The sequence below is a fragment of the Tachysurus vachellii genome, chromosome 8 (assembly GCF_030014155.1).
Source record: "Tachysurus vachellii isolate PV-2020 chromosome 8, HZAU_Pvac_v1, whole genome shotgun sequence".
Lineage (NCBI taxonomy): Eukaryota > Metazoa > Chordata > Actinopteri > Siluriformes > Bagridae > Tachysurus > Tachysurus vachellii.
In genome coordinates this window covers 5,526,587-5,548,648 of record NC_083467.1, presented here as the reverse complement: position 1 = coordinate 5,548,648, position 22,062 = coordinate 5,526,587, and the positions used below count along the sequence as shown (strand labels likewise).

The 22,062-nt window shown below is 38.4% G+C and overlaps 1 protein-coding gene and 1 non-coding gene across 4 annotated transcripts; one reads left to right on the top strand and one right to left on the bottom strand.

Annotated features, from left to right (window-relative positions):
- The first annotated feature begins 1,416 nt into the window (after positions 1-1,416).
- On the top strand, positions 1,417-21,750 carry ankzf1 (ankyrin repeat and zinc finger peptidyl tRNA hydrolase 1). 3 transcript variants are annotated; one of them, XM_060875909.1, is made up of 16 exons: positions 1,417-1,482; positions 8,054-8,201; positions 9,367-9,482; positions 9,602-9,704; positions 10,036-10,208; positions 10,517-10,626; positions 11,025-11,178; positions 12,270-12,492; positions 12,611-12,700; positions 12,802-13,008; positions 13,106-13,189; positions 14,256-14,490; positions 19,364-19,475; positions 19,835-20,002; positions 20,789-20,859; positions 21,423-21,750. In XM_060875909.1, exons 2-16 carry the CDS (start codon positions 8,078-8,080, stop codon positions 21,544-21,546), a joined length of 2,094 nt encoding a protein of 697 aa, XP_060731892.1. In that variant the 5' UTR covers positions 1,417-1,482; positions 8,054-8,077; the 3' UTR covers positions 21,547-21,750. The 3 variants fall into 3 exon arrangements, with proteins under 3 accessions (XP_060731892.1, XP_060731891.1, XP_060731893.1); XM_060875908.1 differs by having other exon boundaries at positions 12,799-13,008; XM_060875910.1 differs by lacking the exons at positions 20,789-20,859; positions 21,423-21,750 and having other exon boundaries at positions 12,799-13,008; positions 19,795-19,992.
- Positions 20,642-20,756, bottom strand: LOC132850737 (U5 spliceosomal RNA). Its single transcript, XR_009649001.1, has one exon. It is a non-coding gene; the product is annotated as a U5 spliceosomal RNA (small nuclear RNA).
- Positions 21,751-22,062: the final 312 nt, after the last annotated feature.

The window sequence follows — 22,062 nt, the reverse complement described above, 5'->3', positions numbered from 1 at the left end:
TGTGTTTGCTGTGCTCTTGTGAATATATTGTTCACTGCTCTTTGTTGATGTCTGATATGACTTGGGGTTTGAACTGTCCTATGTGAATCCTGTATGTAAATATCAGAATCAGAATCAGGTTTATTGGCCAAGTGTGTTGACGCACACAAGGATTTTGGTTCCAGCTGTTTTTGGTTCCAGCTGTTTGTGACAAAAGTACAGACATACAGTACATTATACTATGCAAGACGAGATAATACAGACTATACATGAAAATGCAAACCAAGTGATACTATATAGACAGTATGAGTATTAAATAAGAATACAGAAAATATGAATGGTCAGTTATGTACATAAAGTGTGAGAAGTGCATGGTAGTGCAAATAACAGTATTGTGGAATATTTTGCTTTTGTACAATATGCAGCAGCAGTAGTGTGTACAGTATAACACACGGATGATGTGATGACCTATAGTTCTGATAATGCAGTACTTGTAGATATGAAGCAGGGAATATAATTTTGGTGAGTTGTTAAATCAGGGTGATTGCCTGGGGAAAGAAACTGTTCCTGTGTCTGGCAGTTTTAGTAAACAAAGTTCAGTAGCGCCTGCCAGAAGGGAGTCCTGTAGCTCCTGCCAGAAGGGAGGAGCTAAAAGAGGTTGTGTCCAGGGTGTGAAGGGTCAGTTGTGATTTTTCCTGCCCGGTTTCTGGTTCTTGTGTCGTACAAGTCCTGGGGAGTGGGCAGGGGAGCTCCAATTATTTTTTCTGCTGTTTTTATTGTGTGTTGAAGTTTGTTCCTGTCCTGTTTAGTTGCTGTTCCCAACCAGATGGTGATGGATGTGCACAGGACAGATTCAATGTAGACTGCAGTGTTGAACTGCATCAACAGCTCCTGTGGCAGACCGTTCTTGCTTAATTGATGTAGAAAGTACATCCTCTGCTGGGCCTTTTTGATGATGGAGTTTATGTTTCACTCCCATTTCAGGTCTTGGGAAATGGTAGTGCCCAGAAACTTGAAGGCCTCCACAGATGACACCGGGCTGTTGTATATTGTGAGGGGTTGTAGTGTTGAGGGGACTTTCCTAAAGTCCACTTGTAAACTTGTATACTGTTTTAACCCAACATATGTGACTTCATTTTCTATTTTACTTCATACATTAATTTAGTATATGCCAGAGATGGGGGACTCAAGTCATATGACTTGACTCGAGTCAGACTTAAGTCGCAAATTTGAGACTTGAGACTTGCTTGACAAATATTAAAAAAAGACTCGACTTGACTTTGACTTGACATTCATGACTTGAGACTTTCTTGTGACTTGCACATGTGACTTACTCCTACATGCAAAACACCGTCTTCGAGTTTGTGAATTAAATTAATTCAATTGTAGGTTTAATAAGGTAATGCCCTAAGTCAAACACAGATGGCAGTAGTGAGACGAAATTAAAGGATTTGTTAAAAAGAAAAGAAGAAAACGGGGATCCGCGTGAGCTCAAGCAGAAAGGTATAGTTCCTCTGAGGGTTTTTCTTCTTGTGTTGTGCTAGTTATTCTCACTTTAAAGTTGTATTTACTGCGTATTATCAGAATAAATATACTGTTTGTTCATAAATCTACAAAACAAAAAATATATACCAGGTTCTTCAGGAAAAACCGGAAAAAAGCGCTGTATTGCGCACCTCTCACTACGATTGGATAAAAGATTTCTGTCAGCCAATTACATCACGAGAGCGGTGTACTAATGGCCAATCGTAACGCAGGAGGGCGGTTCCTGGCAGAAAACGGGTTGGAAAGAAAGCTAGTTTAAGAGAAATGTGTGAATCATGTTTTTACAGGCTGTTTAAAGACTAAATTTAACCCTAAGTAAGTTAAACAAACAACAGACCAGCAGGACCACGGTTATAAACTCATTTACACTTTTATATATGTATTATTTTCAGACGTGATATCTAACACAGTGAGTTTAATGTTACTCCTGTGTACATCAGCTGTGTTAATGTGTTAAAGTCCCTGATGAAATGGTAGAATGGACACCGTTAGGTGAATATAGGGTGAATTGGTATTGCTAACTTAATGTAGAGTGCATAAAAGTTCATCTAGATGGGAAACTGCCCTACAATATACTGCAGGGCTCTCAGTTCTGAAGACAGGCAAGAGTGACATATTTTAAATATCTCAGGGCCCCCAGTTTGAGAACCACTGGCCTAGACTACTTGTTCTGAGCAGGTGTTGTCAGTGAACAGGCTGTAAAACTGTTGGATAAGTTACAGACACTCATGAAAAAGTGATGCTGATTATCTGGGAAACTTTCTCTAACAGCAGTCGAATGTCATTGTGTCAAACAAGTTGTGAATTTGTTGTAACATTAAAACAGGAGATCATGACTTGAACAATGATGATGATGATGGTGATGATGATGCTGAACAAATCCAGGATATGCTTTTTTTTTCATTGGTTGTTGCGTTAAATCTTACCCAGATACAATAGTGCTATTTTCTGATTGGCCTTTGTGTAGCCTCTTTTTATTGATTGGCTGATAATTGTCAGGCTCGACTAAGAACTCCAGGGGAAACGCGCTTGATTCCTGCCCGGATCCATAGAGACAGCGGTGCGGACAGATTCATTTTGGGCGCTGTGACATATTAAATATATGATAAATAGTATGTTTTTCTGCGTGACAAATACAATGTGTGGTGGGAGAGTGTGAGAAAAGACCAAAATGTGTGACTGACACTCTCAATGCGTGATACTTGAGAGCCCTGATACAGTGTGGTATAAAGTGACTGGTGTAATGTGCAAAATGGACCTAAATGAGTTTTAAGTTGGTTTCCAGGTCTACCGTGTGTGTGGTTATATGTTTTGTGTGTGTATTAGGGATGCCACAATTCTCAATATAATATTGAACGCGCTTGTGAATTGCGGTTTTTTCGGTTTTATGTTTAAATAATTTATGTGCTTTTTATTTCTCTCCGAATTGACTGTGTGTGCCTGTAAGTCTACGAGCTGAGATGAGGAAACTCCTCCCCACGAGTAAATGTTCAATCACTATGATCTAAAGTTAGGGGGCGCTGAACCATCATTCCACACTTTAACATGGCGAGCGGTGGTGAAGTGAGGCTACAGTACGAGGAGGCGCCGCGTCTTTTAAATCTGTGGTGTGGAGACATTTCGGTTTTGCTGTTGAGTATAATGCCGAGTAAGAAAAAACGGTAAACAAAAAAATGACTGTCTGTAAGCATTGTTTTACACGTGTAGCCTACTCAAACGGAAACACTTCCAGCAATATCAATGTCTGAAGGCAGGATGGCAGAGCAGGTAAAGTCCTCCAAAAAACAACAGTCCCTCGCTGAATCCTTCCAGCATACATACCCAACTGGTTCCGAGAGACACATGAAACTAACAAAGGCAGTGGGGGTGTTCATTGCCAAAGATTTGCAGCCGTTTTCGGTGATTGGAGATGCGGGCTTTTGTCATCTTATAAAAACACCCGATCCACGTTACCTACTACCGTCTCACACTTTTTTCAGCACCGAGATAATTCCCGACCTCTATGAAAAGACATGCAACAGTTTTGTGTACGAATTGGTTCAAGCACAGAGCCTTGCTCTGACCATAGATGGTTGGACCTCACGGGCAACCGTGAGTTACCTCACTGTAACTGTTCACTACATGTCGGATTGGGAAAGGAAAAGCGCTGTACTCCAAACCCGTCCCCTGTATGAAAGTCAAGCGCTCATTTGGCAGAAGAGTTGACAAACGGAGTGAATACATGGAAGTTGAGGAGGCCTGTTAAGTACTGTTAAGTTTAATTAAGATGGTTTATTTATGTTCACTGAAGTACAAGTATGTTTCTTTGAAATGGTCAATTTATGTTTACTAACTTCACATGTATGTTTATTTTCAAAATTTAGGAATTTATGTGTTCCCCAGTTTGTACATGGGCTACCAGCAGCTGTGAGATGTCAGTGTATAAAAAATGTTTATTATACAAAACACTAGGAACCAGTGGACTTTTCTTTGCTTTTAAGTAAAATAAAGGAGTATTACAATAAATCGTTTTTATTTGTTTCTTCTTAACCTCTTACTGTTCCTATTGCCTAAGCATAGAATAACAAAAAACACTTTTATGTGTTAAGCCATCAGTACTGAACCGAACCGAAAACCGTGGTTAAAAAACCGAGGTATGTATTGAACCGTGGGCTAACTGTATTGTTGCATCCCTAGTGTGTATATATGTTGGGGACTTGCTTTAGGAATGATTGACAGTTGCACATGTGTTGTGAGTTCTCTGCTTGAAAGATGAGCTGATATGGAGCTCTTGCGTTTCTGAGACATTCAATGGAGAGTTTGTTAATGTGAACTAAAATCTATTGATGTACAGTATTTAGTTAACATCAGTTTAACACTGACTCCCTTAAAAAAAAAAAAATCTCTAAAAATTGGGAAGTGAGGCTTATGGGCAAAAGTATGTGTGCCTTAGTGGGAAGTGTCACTTTACTTTACTTTATGATGAAACATTTATCTCAGTGAATGTTATGTAATCATATACTATGGCCTTTAACAGTCACCAAAACCCAAACCATGGACAAGGTGCATTGAACCCTGACTCTTACACCTACTAAGACATAATGTTATTTTCCCTATTAATTTTTCTGTATATTCACTAAGGAGATTCTGTATACTAAGGAGTATATTCTAAGGAGATTAGAGCAACTAAGAAGAGCTATGCTAAAAGGTTGGAGGATCGGTTCGCTTCTAACAACTCAGCTTCAGTCTGGAAAGGTCTGAAAGCCATCACCAACTACAATACAACAATCTACAGCACTGTGGCGAATCACCAACTTGCTGAAGATCTGGTTGAGTTTTACTGTAGATACAAAACCCCCAACATCCTTTCTGACCATCTCTTTACACAACCTTTAGCACCTCCAGTAATCCCCCTCTCACCCTTTCCTGCGCTCCAGATCAGAGATGATGATGTGCACCAGGACTTCAGAAAGAATAAAAGAATGTGCTGACCAGCTGGCCCCCATCTTAAAAAAAAATCTTCAACAGATCACGAGCTGTGTGAAGTCCCTGTCTGCTTCAAATGCTCAACGATCCTCCTCGTCCCAAAGAAACCCAAGATAACATAGACAATAACTACAGACCTGTGGTGCTGACATGAGGTCGTTCAAAAAACTGCTTCTGGCTTATGTGAAAGACTTCACTGGACCCTTACTGGACCTCCTGCATTACATCCTGCAACACCTTGATAACTGTGAGGATCCGTTTGTAGATGTCAGTTTGGCCTTTAACACCATCATTCCAACACTTTTCCAGACCAAACTAACCCAGCTCTCTGTTCCTAGCTCTATCTGTCAGTGGCTCACCAGCTTTCTGATGGTAATTCATGTCAAACAGCCACTTTACCAACACTGGTGCTCCTCAAGGCTGTGTGCTCCCTGTACACGACTGCACTTCAACAACAACTTGGAGCTGAATACTCTCAAAACAGTAAAGATGATAATAGACTTCAGGAGAAACCCCCCTGCACTTCCCCCACTCACCATCATGGACAGCACTGTGGCTGCAGTGAAGACATTCAAGTTCCAGGACTCCACTGTCTCCCAGGACCTGAAGTGGGACACTTGTATGAACACCTGTGTTAAGAAGGCCCAACAAAGGATGTACTACTACCAGTTGTGGAAGTTTAACCTGTCACAGGAGCTGCTGAATCAGTTCTACTCCGCCGTCATCGAGTCTGTTCTGTGCACATCAATAACTGTCTGGTTTGGTTCAGCTACAAAATCAGACATCAGAAAACTACAGAGAACGGTTCGGACTTCTAAATGGATTATTGGCACTCCACCAATATATCCAGAGTGAGGAAAAGGGCTCAGAAAATTTCAGAATTAAATGATGTTATATAATGATATCAATAGCTCTGTAGGTTTGGGTCATGGAACCTGTCAAAGAATTCTTATTAAAAGAGCAATTTGTCAAAAACTGCTATCCATACTGATGATAAATAATGGTATTAAAAGGCTAAATGTGTTAGACAGAAAAATAATAATAACGCAGTTTGCAGATGATACAACTTTATTTGAATCTACTTTTTACAAGCATTTTACTCAAACCCAGTTAAAAGAGGATATGTGTTGAAGGATTTTAATGGGTTAGAAATTAAAAACCATTCTGTGTCTATTTTCTCCTCTTCCTCTGAAGGCTAAGGAAGTTTTTATTATTTTTCCCACAAACAAGTTTTTAAGATTAAAATTTAATCTTGAGGTGAATAATTGTGTATTTTGTGAAACTAATATTGAAAGTTTAGACCTTGCTTTCTTTCTTTGTGAATCCCTTTTGGAGGGATGTACAGAACTGGTTAGAATCCAGAGACATTATACTTCCTTCCCTATAGTGTTAATTTCGTCAGACGAGACGAAATATGTTCGTCCACAACCTTTTTTTTTCATGACTAAGACGAGACGATGACAAGACTGCACCACTGTCCAAAAACGCTGACTAAGACTAAATTAACATGCATTATTGTTGATGAAAAAAGACGAGGCGAAAATGTTTTGTATAAAATAAAATCTAAGATAAAATCTCTCCATTTTTGTCTACAATTGTCTCTGCTTTTTCATCAGCTTTAAAATATTCACAACGAGTTCGTGGCTTCGCGCTGTTGCTCAAGTTACACGAAACTGCTGAACACACAACACCCAACGAGTGACGAGCGACGACGACATGCTAGATCGAAGGAAGAGGCTCGATATTTGGTCGCATTTTAAGTACAATGATATGACGGGAAACACTGCAGACAAAGAATTTCGGGGGAAAAACTTTTTTTTACTGAAATGTTTATCAGTAATAATATGTTATTTTAAAAAAAGACTACAATTTTTTTGACTAAAACTAGACTAAAATGACTAAAACTAACAAGGACATTTGGCACAAGACTAAAACTAAATTAAAAATAGATGACGAAATTAACACTACTTCCCTACAGTGCAGCTAATCACGGTTGGGATTGTTTTGGAGAACTAACATTTAGATTTTGTTATTAACTTTTAATTATATTTGTATGGCAGAGATTTTATATTCATAAATGTAGGTGGTTTAATGTATAAAATATTAAAATTGGTTAATAATACAAAAGCCACTTGATTTCACTTTTTGAGGAATATGTTAATTTGAATGAGATTTTTTATTTTCTTGATTTCTTTGATGATTATTATTAATATGCTCAACCAATGTTAATTTGTTTCTATTTTGAAATAAGATTGTCTGCCTATTTTGTTTGTACATTTGATACAGAAAAAAAACAAACAAAAAAACTCTTGTTCTGCTCTGAAACAGACGTCTCAAAATACAGACCGAAACCCTTTCGTTCACTTTACTGAGGTTTGCGAAAACAAAGTTATTAATTTTGCTATTTGTTAAGCCCATTAACTTACTTAACTTGTCTAAAATGATATGGCTTTTCAGTAAGAGGTAATCAGTAGAGAAGGAACTGTCTTCAGCCTGTGCAAGTATCATAACGTCCTCAACAACTTCACCTGTTCTGTTCGCTGACCACAAGGCGCTCAACACGGCAGTCGAGAGTGAATAATGTCACTTCCAGATACAAACACACCCCATAATAGAATCCCACCCCACAACAATGATTGACAGGTTTACGTGCTGGCAGACTCCATATGCGATGCCAGAGGAAGTGAAATAGTAAATACGGAATTCCTATTGAGATTAAAATATGGCAGGTTCATAACTCGAAAGACAGGAAATTCAATTGCAGATGGACTTTGATTTTCCATTTGAAAGTTTGCATAAATTTGTGCCAGTCTACGTTTGAATTATGTTACGGTTTTTACAACGACTAGTATGTAAATATAATTTGGCATTAATTTTATAATATTGTCTGCAAAATCGCTCCATACTTCTACATCCCTGCGTCTCAGTCTAATCTTATTCTCATCTTATTTTTATTGTCTGTGTGGTTGTTGTCTCCAATTCCTTGTATGCGTACGAATACTTTGGACTGAGGACTGAATCTAGTAATAATAATGGCCACATTTCTTCCACTTTATTCCATCAGTTCCTTGAGTGTGCCCCTTTCCTGATGGCCAGACCGACCTGTTGCTCTTTGTTTGACTTTGCTGTTGATCTGAAGCTTACTGATGGCCTCAGGGAGATTTCAGAGATGCAGAATCATCAAGAAACCTTCCATCTCCCTCTCAGAGAGGGTATGTTGAGTTCTTCCAAATTATTATTTTCATTAACAGCATAAAGCTTTTTCCAACAGTTTTTCCACCTGCTGCTAAGGGTGAGTTTTTCTATATGTATCTGATTTATATAAATATATGTTTATAAAAAAACACCGCAGTAGAAGTGTTTCAAGGCTCTAGCATCATAACAGGCAGAGAGAGGATACGTTATTGTGAGTGGGGTAAATGTGGGGAATCTGGGAGCACTAGCTATAACAGCATGACTAGGAGGAACCGCCAGAAGAATCTCTTTCCCCTGCTGTCATCTGCAAAGTTTGATTGAAGCTGGTATGGGGGATTCTAATAGACCAGATTTTCCCTTAAACAGTTGAGACCATTTAGGCGACTGTTAAAGGTGGGGTGCACGATGTTTGAAAGCCAAAGTTGACATTTGAAATCGCCTAAAGAAACATGCCTCTAACCCAAATGGGTGTCACCCCTGTTTTGATAGCTCCACCCACACATACATGCGTAACCCAGGCAACTATTATGGCTTAACCTGCTGGGGCAGCTGGCCGAGGGGATATTTTTTATCAATAAATGAACTCAATGAGTAATACTATGGTAATACAAATGTGTTTTTGTAGTACTGTGTGTTGTACCGTGAAAGGTTTAGCTCCGTTTCAAGCGGAAGACGTTCAGTTCTCTCCAGCGCTGGAAAGCTGATCCTATATTAACACGGGTCCTGCTTCTTGCCTTATCGTAAGCCTTTTTTCACTTTTCGTTTTTATCCGCCATGTCAATCGCTTTTGGCTAATGTCAGACACACGCACTGAACACTCTCTCCGCCGCATATTGACAAGACACGCCCCTTTCTGCTGATTGGCTACAAGTTTGTTTTGTTTGTCGGCCCGACTCAGTTTTCTGAAGCATTTCTCAAACATCGTGCAACCCCCCTTTAACTTCTTTTTTATCAATATAGAACTGTACTGGGACTCAACATAGTGTGAATAAATTCTAGGATTTTGAACTAAATTATTTCATGTTTTATTATTGATATTTCAAATTAGAAAGGAACATTTCTGAAACTCAATCCCCAAGCAGAACCCTTAGCATCAGCTGTAACATGACATCTAATATCTGTAATATAAGCCATATGTGAAAATTAATGTAAGCACATAAAAGATAATTGTTTGTTTTATAGAATTTGATAAGAAAGAAACGGACGTAAGGCGAGATGAGGCCGTGTCACTCGGAGACGTGTCAGACAGGAAGTTTTGCTCTGCCTGTCAGTGCTCGTTTGAAAGCCGCGAAGAGCAGGTGTGGTAATTTTACATGAAGCGTTTACCAAACTATTTACTTTCGCTACTGAGTAAACATCAGGGAGATGTACAGGCTACTGTTTGATGGGATTTTCTGCACTTTGTATGTTTGTTCAGATGGAGCATTATAAACTAGACTGGCATCGCTTCAATCTGAGGCAGCGACTATTGGGACGATCACCAATCACAGTGGAGGAGTTTGAAAAAAAGACAGGAATGGGTATGTTAAATAAGCTCTCGCTCACCTGCTGTAATGGTTTGCATAAAATCCAATTGGTGCAATGAATCGTAAAGCTTTAAATTAAATGTCTATATTAATATATAATTCAAAGTTCTTAGTTAAATCAAAGGTATAAATGTGTTCACTAATGTTAAAGGTAAATGTAGACAACATTTCATATTCATTGTGAGTGATTTTGACACAGTTGTCAAAATGTTTTTAAATTTCCTTGTGTCTGTCAGCTTTTTATTTCTTCAGACTAAATCCGTATTTAAGGTCGGACTTCTGTAAGGTCCTGTCTAATTTAGTTTCCTGTGTGTTTTATGAACAGGTGACATGTCGAGTATTTCAGGTTCAGATGAGGATGAGTCACAAAGTGATGAGGATGATGGTGGTGGTGATGGCGTTATCTCTTCTGGAGGTCATTTATCTACCAGGGTTTTGCTCCAGAATTCTCAGGGACAATATTATTGTCTATACCGTTGTGCAGTACAAGAAAAGACAGTAAGTATGTTAGCAGAGTCATTTACATGGCATGCAACATCCCCATACCCATGTTCCCAAATCTAGTGGAAAACAAATATTTGAAGCTGTTATTGGCCAAGGTTTTGAAATAGGGTGTACAATGTTCAGGTGTCCACATACTTTTGGTATAACAAATTATCTTAGTTGTGTTAGAAAAGAAAGCTTAAATATCAGATTTAGTTTTAATAAAATATAACACAGTCTAACATTTGAATGGAGATGTGTGATACATGTGAATGTGGTTCTTGGGAGCCTGCCATTAAGCATGATTCTGCTCTGTCCTACAGATAGACAGTGAGGCAAATTTGGTGGATTCTCTGCTGAACATCTCAGACAAGACGGTGTGGGTGATTCTGATGACGGGTGGTGGCCATTTTGCTGGAGCCGTTTATAAAGGGCCAGTAGACTCTTGCATGTTAATTCAGTGTCATTGTTAACAAAATGTTAATATTTATTGTTTTCAATTTCTATTTAATCTATATTAATAGTTGAAATAGTCAAAGTTTGAATAATGCTTTGTTTGAAGTATCATGCAGATTTTGCATAAAATGTTTTTAAAACAATGTTTTTAAAGTGGGTTACACTGTTTAAACCCTAGAATAATAATTGTTTCCTCTCACTTGGGGGGAAAACACTGCTTGTGTATATGACTTAAGGTGTACAAAGTTCTTATTGATCCTTTAGATACTCCCTGTTATGTAATATTTAATATACTGAAAAGCAAAGTATTGGTTTGTATCATCAGATTATTCCATGACTAGTTATTCTTCTAACAAAGCTATTCTTATTTTACAGGAAAGAGGTCTTGCAGCATAAGACGTTCCATCGTTACACGGTTCGCGCAAAACGAGGATCGGCTCAGAGTGTCCGTGACGCCCAGAATAGATCCCATGCCCCCAAATCAGCTGGAGCTTCTCTCCGTCGCTATAATGAGGCAGCACTGATGAAGGCATGAACAGAGAACATTTGATTGAATGCTTGTTACATTACATCAGACTCTGACTCAAGACTCTGGACGCTATAGCAAGACAAATGTAGCCTTTTGAAATACACAGTCCATATTCTCCTTAATTTGTATTTGTGTATATATACATTATACAGTATCACACACAAGTAAGTACACCCCTCTCATTTTTGTAAATATTTTATTATATCTTTTCATGTGACAACACTGAAGAAATGACACTGTGCTACAATGTAAAGTAGTGAGTGTACAGCTTGTGTAACAGTGTACATTTGTTGTCCCCTCAAAAATAACCCAACACAGCCATTAATGTCTAAACCACTGGCCACTAACCCAAATGGGTGTCACCCGTTTTGATAGCTCTGCCCCAACACATACATATGTAACCCAACTATTATGGCGGAACCCTTGGGGCAGCTGGCTGAGGGGATATTTTTATCAGTAAATGAACTCAATGAGTAATACTATGGTAATACAAATGTGTTTTTGTAGTACTGTGTGTTGTACCGTGAAAGATTTAGCTCAGTGTCACGCAGAAGACGTTCAGTTCTCTCCAGCGCTGGAAAGCTGATCCTATATTAACACGTGTCCTGCTTCTTGCCTTATCGTAAGCCTTTTTTCGCTTTTCGTTTTTATCCGCCATGTCAATGTTTCAATCGCTTTCTGCTAATGTCAGACATGCGCACTGAACACTCTCTCCACCGTGTATTGACAAGACACGCCCCTTTCTGTTTATTGGCTACATGTTTGTTTTGTTTGTCGGCCCGACTCAGTTTTCTGAAGCATTTTTCAAACAACGTGCACCTTACCTTTAATGGCTGTGTTGAGTTATTTTAAGGGATGGCAAATTTAAACTGTTACACAAGCTGTACACTCACTACTTTACATTGTAGCACAGTGTCATTTCTTCAGTGTTGTATGAAAAGATAAAATATTTACACAAATGTGAGGGGTGTAATATGAGATACTGAATATGCACCAAATGAGCAGTATATATTGTGTAATTGGATTAACACGTTTTTTAACATATGTAGACGACATGTTCACTTCACGTAACCCTTCCCTCTTCCTCACAGGACATTCAGGAGTTGCTGAAGATCTGGGCTGAATATTTAACGCAGGCTGATGCCATTTTCCTTCGAACCCCTAAATATAACCGGAGCGTGTTCTTTGGAGGCCATAAAGCACCACTGGCTAAAAAGGACTCAAGAATTCGATCGATTCCTTTTGCTACTCGTAGAGCCACATTCAACGAAATAAAACGTGTACATGATGTCCTGTCAATGCTGCAAACTTATGGTAAATATTTGGATGTTTTCATTTTGGCACTACAAGCTAAGCTTTGAAACATATTTCATGTGTATTACTTTGAAAAAAATTATTGAACATAATGTGTATTTGTCGACTATATTTACAGATAAGACCACAGATGTTTCCAGCATTCTCAGTTCAACCAAGAGAATTTGGCAGAAAAAACCTTCAAATCCAGCCAATCAGAATGCAGCATGTGAGTTACAGCTCTGATCACTGACCGTGCTCTGTGTATGTGTGTTTTATTACGGTTGAAGTTTGTGGATTTGAACCCACAACATGCCTGTGTGTCAGCAGCTCACCATGCAGACCAACTGCAAGATGATCAGGAGGACGACGAGGAGGAGGAGGAGGTTTCTGTGGAGCTGCAGATGGAGGATATGTCTTTAACTACTTTAGATTTAAGGGAACATGAAGTCAAACCTGTCAAGAAGAAACGACGGAAGAGGAAAGAGAGAAAGCTAGAGGCAACAGAGAAAGAGGGGAAACCCACAGAGAGAGAAGGTATTGTTGTTCAAACCGAAATCACTGTTTCACTTCAAACAAATAAAGGTTGTCATTTTCTTATAGATTTATTTTTACTTATGTTCTGCACGGTTAGACCTCAAGGACGAGACTGGGAATGATAATGTGGGAGACGAGAGAACAAAAGGCAAGAAAAATCTGAACAAACATGATGAAGAAGGTACATTCTATCAGATATGATATGCATTCAAGAATGAAAGTTATTTTTAATCTTTGTTAAATTCAAAACATCATATATATATTTTATAGTCTTGCAGAGATTGGTTTTGGGTTATCAATGAAAACTATGCAAAAGATTGTTTAACCCAATAAAAACAGCACATGTGCCAGTCTGCATGTGATTTCTTGAACGGTGGACAGTTGCATAGGTGTTCTGAATAGCCCTGGTATTAAAACCACTCCTCTGGAAACCCCACATACTTTTTCTCTAATCTCACATTGTACTAGTAATGTCTCCTCTTAGTTTTCTTGCTTGAATACACACTGATGTAGCTTTTACAATGCATTGTTTACCCTCGCATTGAGAAATTGAGGAATTTCTCAATGCGAGGGTAAACAATGCATTGTAAGTGTTGACATGAAACCAAATCTAATAGTGAATATTTCATATGCTGAAGGTTTGTATAAAGTATATATTGGACATTATTTTTTTTTTCTGGAGGCCTAATGAAATGCAATGCCCAATTTGTGTGTGTTTGGTGTGAGTGTGTGTGTGTGTGTGTTTTGGGTGCGTGTGTTAGTGGACAATTTATGTGTGCATTTTTGTGTCTGTATGTATGTTCATTGCGCTGAAAAGGGCAAAAGTGTGACCTATTGCCCCACTAAATGTGGCGGGGTCTAATTGACCCTGGAGGATCCAAAACGCAAAGTATATATTGTTATGAACACACAGTTCAACAAAAATAGACAAAATTCATTTTACTTGCAAAGTTCATAATTTGGAACAATCTTGGTAAATTTCAGGCAAATATGTGGGAGAAAAAAACAAGTTATGACACATTAAACTTTCCAACTCGGGGCTGACTGCCCCGAGGAAAGAAGGAGGGTTAACCAAGTATTTATTAGACATGTAGACATAATTATTAGACATGTAATTTTTTTTGGCTGGAGGAGAAAAAACAAGTTTAAATAACTTACAAGAACATTTGTAAAATATTCCAAAGTTGTACTAGCTACTAGGATTTTAGCTAAAATCTTTACCAAGTGTTTTATTTGTATGCATTTAGATGAGGCGTGTGTGTCGTGGGAGTTTAGCATCAGAGACACTCTCTACACCGCTTGTAAAACGGGTGACATGGAGGCATTACACACACTCCTGAATCAGGAAACCCACATGTTGATCCGACTTCTCAACACACCCATCGACTCAGCCGGATACACACTTCTGCACGTGGCATCAGCAGCTGCACAGAAACATGCTGTTAAACTTTTATTGGAGATGGGAAGTGACCCAACATGCAGGTAACTCACTGGAAACATCTGCGAAACACTATACACACATGGGATATCAATCCCATCTTTCTACTTGAGCCCAAAATGCAAATATATTTTACCTCATTTCCGGGGTAATTGAAATGGAACACGCTTTGGTGTATGCGGTTTACAGAATGCAATAAAAAAGAAAACGAAAAAACTTGTTACGACAGTTATGCTGCAAAAAACCAACCCTGCGTGTCGTCCATGTTATTTGTTTCTGGCACGATGCACGACTCGCGAGTCACCTGCGGGTGACGTACTTCCGTTTGGGAGGAGTATAGCGCTGACGTATGTGGCTTGAACAACCTCTTTCATTTACACCTGTCCAGTTTCATCTGAAATTCGTCCCAGACCACCTCCTGAAGTGGTTTGAACGATCAGATTTATGAAACCGTTTCGGAGGGCATTTACACCTGGGGTCTCATTTATAAAGCGTGCGTACGCACAAAACGGGGCTGGAAACGTACGTACACCAGTTCCCACGCAAAGTTTGTGATCTATAAAAAACAAACTTGACGGGAGAATGTGCGCACCTTTAAGCAAACTTTGAGCCGTGCGTACGCACATTCTGTAGACAAAGGGAATTTGGCGACACAGATGGTGAGGTCGTGAACTGAAGTTAGATTGTAGAAAATACATGTGAGAAGAACGATTATAAGAATTAATGACATTTAATTTTCACTCCATTTCATACGTTATATCCACATTATCATGAAGATTAAATCTAACAGTGTTGTTTGTGCCGATTGTTTTAGGTTATATACATCTAGTGAAATTCGTAAATTCGTCAAAAAACGTAATCAAATTCGAAAAAACGTAATTCAAAATGTATTAAAAATAAAATAATAATAATAATCAGCGCTAGTCCGTCCAGGGTGTACCCTGCCTTGATGCCCAATGACGCCTGAGGACGCACAGGCTCCCCGTGACCCAAGTAGTTCGGATAAGCGGTAGAAGATGAATGAATGAATGAATGAATAATCAGCGCTGCCTTACAGTCACATTGTCCACAACGGGAGCGCAGGAGGAGATGGCGCGACTACATGTGATACAGAATAGCATGAAATACCCTTTTATTAGAGAACTGCAGAACACAGTGTAAAAACGAAATATTTTCCTTAATGTACATATATCATAAAATGTCAAAGTCTGCAAATACAGTCATGAAGCACAATCGCTACTCATCATCGGTCCTAACTATTACGGTGTTCATTACAAAACCGTCATGAAGAAGTATGTGTTCACTATAACATTTTCGTCTTAAATTTTCGCCCACAAATTAATTCTGTGATTTTGTCAAGGTGTTAACGATCAGTCTAATTGCTAGAAACATATAAATCCTCCGGTGACCCGGGTATGTAATGCTTCATGATGACACTGCTGGCACTGTTGGAGGATTACGCCACTGGCAGAATAAGGAGAGAACGAGTTTTCAGGGACCATGATGATGACTGGCTAATAAGCCGATTTAGATTCCCTAGAGCTGTGCTCTTAGATCTATGTGTTGAATTGGGTCCAGTATTAGAGAGGGCAACACGCCAGAACCATGCCATCCCAATCCAAATACAAGTCCTCACCACTCTGGGGTTCTTGGCAACCGGCTGTTTCCAGCCGGAATTGGCAGACAGGTAAATTATTTATATAAAAAAAATAAGTAATCCTCAACTTTGTGTCTAAGACCTTTTTGTATGTGAAATAATTCTATCGGAATCTATCATCTCACCCTATAGGTCTGGTATATCACAGCCGTCCCTGAGTGCCATAATATCTGTCGTTTTGAATGGTATACTTAATATGGGTAGTCGATACATCAGGTTCCCCTACACTGTGCGAGAACAGGCCGAAATTAAAATGCAATTTGCAGCAATGTCTGGTTTCCCAAATGTAATCAGTGCAATTGACTACAGTCATGTTGCTATAAGGACACCATCTGAAAATGAATTTGCTTATGTTAATAGAAAGCATGTGCATTCTATTAATGTGCAAATCATATGTGACTCCAACATGACCCTCACAAACATTGTGGCACGCTGGCCTGGTTCAACACATGATTCCTTTATCTTGACACATAACAGTGTAGGGAACAGACTAAATGCAGGCGCAGTAAATGATGGCTGGCTTCTTGGTGAGTTTAACAATATTAAAAAGTAGAAACTAACTATTTTGTTTTTAATATAATTATAACAATGTTGCTTTTAATATAATTATAACCTGCAGGCGACAGTGGCTACCCCCTGAGACGCTGGCTCCTCACCCCATTTTTAAACCCGCAGAGCGCAGAGGAAACTCATCATAACGAGGTCCACTCTCGTGCCCGCGCAGTGATTTGCATTGACTATTTATGGTTAATAATGGGCGTGTACAGGGCGGGATTTGAGGCTGGTTCACGTAAGCACATCTGCGGGTGATCTGTGATTTATAAAGGGAACATTGCTTACTGGTGTGCGTACGCACGGTTTTATAAATCGGAATTTTTTTTGGTGTACGGCATTTTTGGCTTTTGGGCGTACGTAAACTTTTAGTAGGGATCCTACGCACAGTTTTATAAATGAGACCCCTGGTCTTTTTACGATCGGATAGCTATCCGATCACAGAAAATGCTGAAGTGATCAGGTGTAAAAAGCCCCTTAGACATTCACTGGCTGCCAGATGGATGACCAGATGCAGCGTTTTAATAAATATTCTCTATGCTATGGATTCTATAGGATTCTGAACTGTATTCCATATTTTGTAGTATATATTCAATAATTCTATGCAGTGGGAACTCCTATAGTGACCATGCTTTCAAACAGCCGCTGCGTGTTCAACGTTTTGATGAATTTCGGAAACAAAGCACCAAATACATTGCACAACTTTCTTCTCTTGTGGTGTGAGTGGATTAGACTTTAAAGGCTAAGTGGAAAAAATAGGGGTTTGTTCTAGAACATTTAAAGACATGCTTAGCAAGTTTATTTCTAGCTACATAGTCTTAAACAACATTGCTGTAGCAATCTGATTTATCAGAGTCGTTAATGAATTCTCTATAATTGACTAATAATATTATTACACCTCCAGGTTTGACTCCTCCTTCCCCAGTCCAAAGACATCTGTAGAATATCAGGCATAATGGCATCATTAAATTGTCTATGGAGTGTATTATTGTGACCTGTAGGTTGGCACCACGTCCTTGTGCATCTAGTCATCTGGGATAGATTCCAGGTTCCCCATGACCCTGTGTATTATAAGGGGTACAGAAAATGGTTTGGATACTAATGCCCTTGTTCTAATATCTTCTAATATGTTATCATTTCTATAGTAACAGCGGACAAAGATTATGTGGCATTTCCACCGCACCACTCCCTAAAAATGAAGTGAATTAGCATGGTATGTAAGACATGAAGTCATTAGGTTTACAGGATAGTTTCTGGATTCTCATTAACATTACAAGCTGTGTTTTTGCTTTCCTATCAGGAGCCAGTGAATGACTGTTGACATTTGCTGCTGTGTAACAAGAAAGAACAGGACATACCACAAAATTAATCATAACTACATTATAAATGTTGAAAAGTATGATGTCATTCTACAAGCAGAATAACACACTTCAGGGCATATTGTAAACATAATAGGGCATAATATAACGTACAGTGGATATAAAACGTTTGCATACCCCTATGAAATTGCAAGAAAAAAACAACATAAATGTCTTTGAATGCAGTATTCCTACAAACAGAAATCCAGAGAGAATTTTTTTTTTTTTAATTATTTTTTTTTTCCAATATAATAAAAAAAACCTTGATTGCATAAGTGAACACCCCTCCCAACTAATACTTTGTGGAAGCACCTTTTGCCATTTTCTATTAATTTCACACATCTAGACATTGGAGATTTATCCCACTCTCACACAAATGTTCAAGTTCCTTCAAATTGCAAGGGAATCTCCTGCGTACAGCTTTTTTTTTAGTCTGGGCTCTGTCTGGCCCATTCCAGGACTTTGATTTTCCTTTTCTGAAGCCATTTCTTGGTTGATTGTGACAGAGATTGAGGGTTTTGTACCAAAATATGTTGGTATTTGGAGCTATTAATGTTCCCATCTATCTTGACAAGTGCCTCTGGCCCAGCTGAAGAGATGAAGTCCCAAGGCATAATGCTACCCTCACCATGCTCCACTGTTGCTATGGTTTTCCTTAGATGATGCTCTGTATTGGCTTTGTGCCAAACAGGTTAATTAACCTTAGTTAAGGCCAAAAGGTTTAACCTTTGTCTCATTATGACCATAACACATTTTCTTATGTTTTGGTGTGACTAAATGAATCTTTTGGCATAATTTCGATGGGTTTGCGTATTCATTTTTGTAAGCAATGGCTTCCTCCATCCTGCAACCTTACCCCAAACTTGCGGTGCAGAATACAGGAGATGTAGTCATATGCAAAGGCCTGTAACTAATTCCTGTGGTTCTTTCAGTGTTGATATTGGCCTGTTGGTAGCGTCCCTGATAAGTTTTCTCCTCGTTCTGTCATCAACTTTCGAGGGTCATTCTGATCTTTGCAATGTCACTGCAGTGCATATCTTTATGGATTGGTACCTTCATCAATTTAGTCAACACATTGTCTCTTTGTAAAATGCAACCCCAAACATTCAAGCAAATTCTACAGCTTTTCACTTTAATTGAGGGCAGGTGTGTGCCATTTAACTACAGGCCTTATTTTATTTTGATTAACTCTAACAACAGTTACAGTCCCCATTATGAAATAGTGTAAAATGTTCCTAATTATCAAATACTTTTTTCTTTCCTTTGGATTTTTGTTTTTGGAAGATCACATTTTTGGAAGATCTCTCACAAAAGTGTGTGCATTTGTGTGTGTCTTGTGTGTGTACACAGGGATAGGAAAGGCCAGACCCCATATGCAGTCGCCCCAGACAAAGAATGCAGAAACATGTTCAGGAAATTTATGGCTGAACATCCAGACAAATACGACTACGCTAAAGCTCAGGTATGACACTCGGGTGACATCATCAACTGTCATTATGACAGAAAATGTCATTTTATCAGCGTTGTCATCTTCTCTTTATATAATTTTTAAACATAGTCATGGCTTAACATTACTATATTACTGTACAATATTACTAATATTATTACACTATTATCTGTGGAATTTATCTTTGTTTAAATCAAAATTGATTTACCTCAGTAACGTTTTTTTACCTCAGGCTAAAAGAAAACCATTTCCGCTATAATTTTGTATTCTTTATTTCTGCTCTTTTTTAATTCAAGTTTAATGAAGCACTAATTTTTAAATGGGTTCTTTAAAGAATGCTCAGAAGTTTGAGGTGAAAATTTGGTGTACAAAAGGTTCCAGGACCGCTGACGGCTGAAATAGAGAGCAAGAAGATGGAAAAGAAAAAGGCACAGAAGGCAGCCAAGAAGCAGCGTGAGAAGGAGCAGAGAGAGGAGAAACGACAAGAAGAGGAGGAGCAAGAGGAGAAGAGGAGGTTTTTAGCACTTAGTGACAGAGAAAAGGTACTGAGAGCAGATGGAATTAAATGTCTGGTAAATAGCAGGAAGAAAGATCCAAAGATCTACCGTATGCTGTATACTTGCACTATTCAATACTGTTAAATTGTATGTATATAACATTTATTCATTCATTCATTCATTCATTTTCTACCGCTTTATGGCTCCCCGTGTATATAACATGTTTACTCAAATTTTAAATAATTATATAATTACACCACTTTTGCTTTATTTTAGCTTTATAGAAATACAGATTAATATCAGGAATTATGATTAAAATCATAATTCCGCAGTGAGCAAGCATAGATTTAACAGTGGCATGAGGAAGAAACCTTTAGAGGAGTCAAAGTGCACTACATATTTATTAAAGAGGTTCCATGTAATACCGCTTGAGTTTCTCCTTCTGCCAATGTATGTGACGTGACTTATGGCTAAGTACGGTGACCCATACTCAGAATTTGTTCTCTGCATTTAATCCATCTAAAGTGCGCACACACACGCATCAGGGAACACACACACACACCGTGAACACCTCAGTCGTGGCCGGCCCGAGACTCGAACCCACAACCTTAGGTGTGAGAGTCAGACTCTAACCATTAGGCCATGACTTCCCCCACAATTAGGCCACGACTTCCCCCACAATTTAACTTTGCAACTGCAAAGCCCACAGAAATATGTTGAACTCATCAACGTTCCTCTCCATGGAAATCTTTAGTAAAAGGCGAAAGATTTGTTCGTGAATGAAGAGAAACCCGAGCTACTCGGTATAAATCATTGTGTGTGTTTGTTTAGAGAGCAATGGCTGCTGAAAGACGACTGGCGGCGCAGGTAGCCACAACTGGAGCAACACTCACTAATATCAGGTACATGGTATATTGGTTTAAATACTTCCAGACAGCGCTGGTGTTTTATTATAACTATTGTCATCAAGAAGAAGAACCAGTTCTAACGTCCGGCTGAAGGGGGCGTTCTCTCACACAGCAACAAAGCAACCATTTATTTTCAATGAATTATCAAAATCAATAAATGTGTGAAATTTCTACACCATAACAAATACTTGTAATTGTTTGTGATTATTGGTGTTTCAAGAGCATTTGGTTTTTGGTATGAAACATGACCTTGAGGTTAACACCAGAAAATCAGTGGAGAAAAACCTACATATTTCTTTTAGTAATGTTTTGCTAATAAACATGCTCCTTTGGGTATGTTGTTTGTGTGTTCGTATTTGCACCTCAATGCATCGAATTGTTGCTGCTCATTTGTTGTCAGGAAACAGGTTACAGCTGCTCATGTACACTGTAGATCTTTAATTTGTTTTTAGAACATGGTCATTAGAGAAAAGTATGGTGTGACACCTTAGAATATAAAAAACTACTGTTTTGTTGACTTGCAGTTTCTTATACTGCGTGTGTGTGTTTTGTTGTAGACGATGCTGGCAGTGTGGAGAGTCTCTGCTGGGAAAAGTGCCATTTGAATATCTAAATTACAGCTTCTGCTCAACACGATGTGTCCAAACACACCGTAAAAGCAACAGCGGTGCCAAACACTAACTTTAGGGAGAGATATTAAACTACTACTGCCACAACTGAAGAACTTTTACTCCAATTCAGCCATTTTTGCCTTATCATTTATTTTATAAATGCTAATATATTGCGGTGTTTAAATTTAATGACGGAATTATTTATGCAATACTGACTAGCATCTTTATTGCAAACATGATCAAAGATGTGATGGAAATAAAAAAGTCATAAGCAGATGAGTGTAATTATTGATATAATATAATGAAATAGAAATTATACTTATTACTAAATTGTCACAATCAAAGTGTTTTTTTTTTTGTTTTTTTTTTATGTCAAGATGATGTTTCATTGTTTTGACATTTCCATTACAGGACTAGGAAGTATTTCTAAAAAATCTAAACTTAAATTACTTTAGTTATGTTTTGGATTTTTAATTCATATATTTACAAACCATTTGTAATGTTCAGAAAAAGTCAATTTTAAAGCAGCATCTTTTTTTAAGTTTGTGTATTAATATATAGGGCGATGTGTAGTAAAAAAACTTCA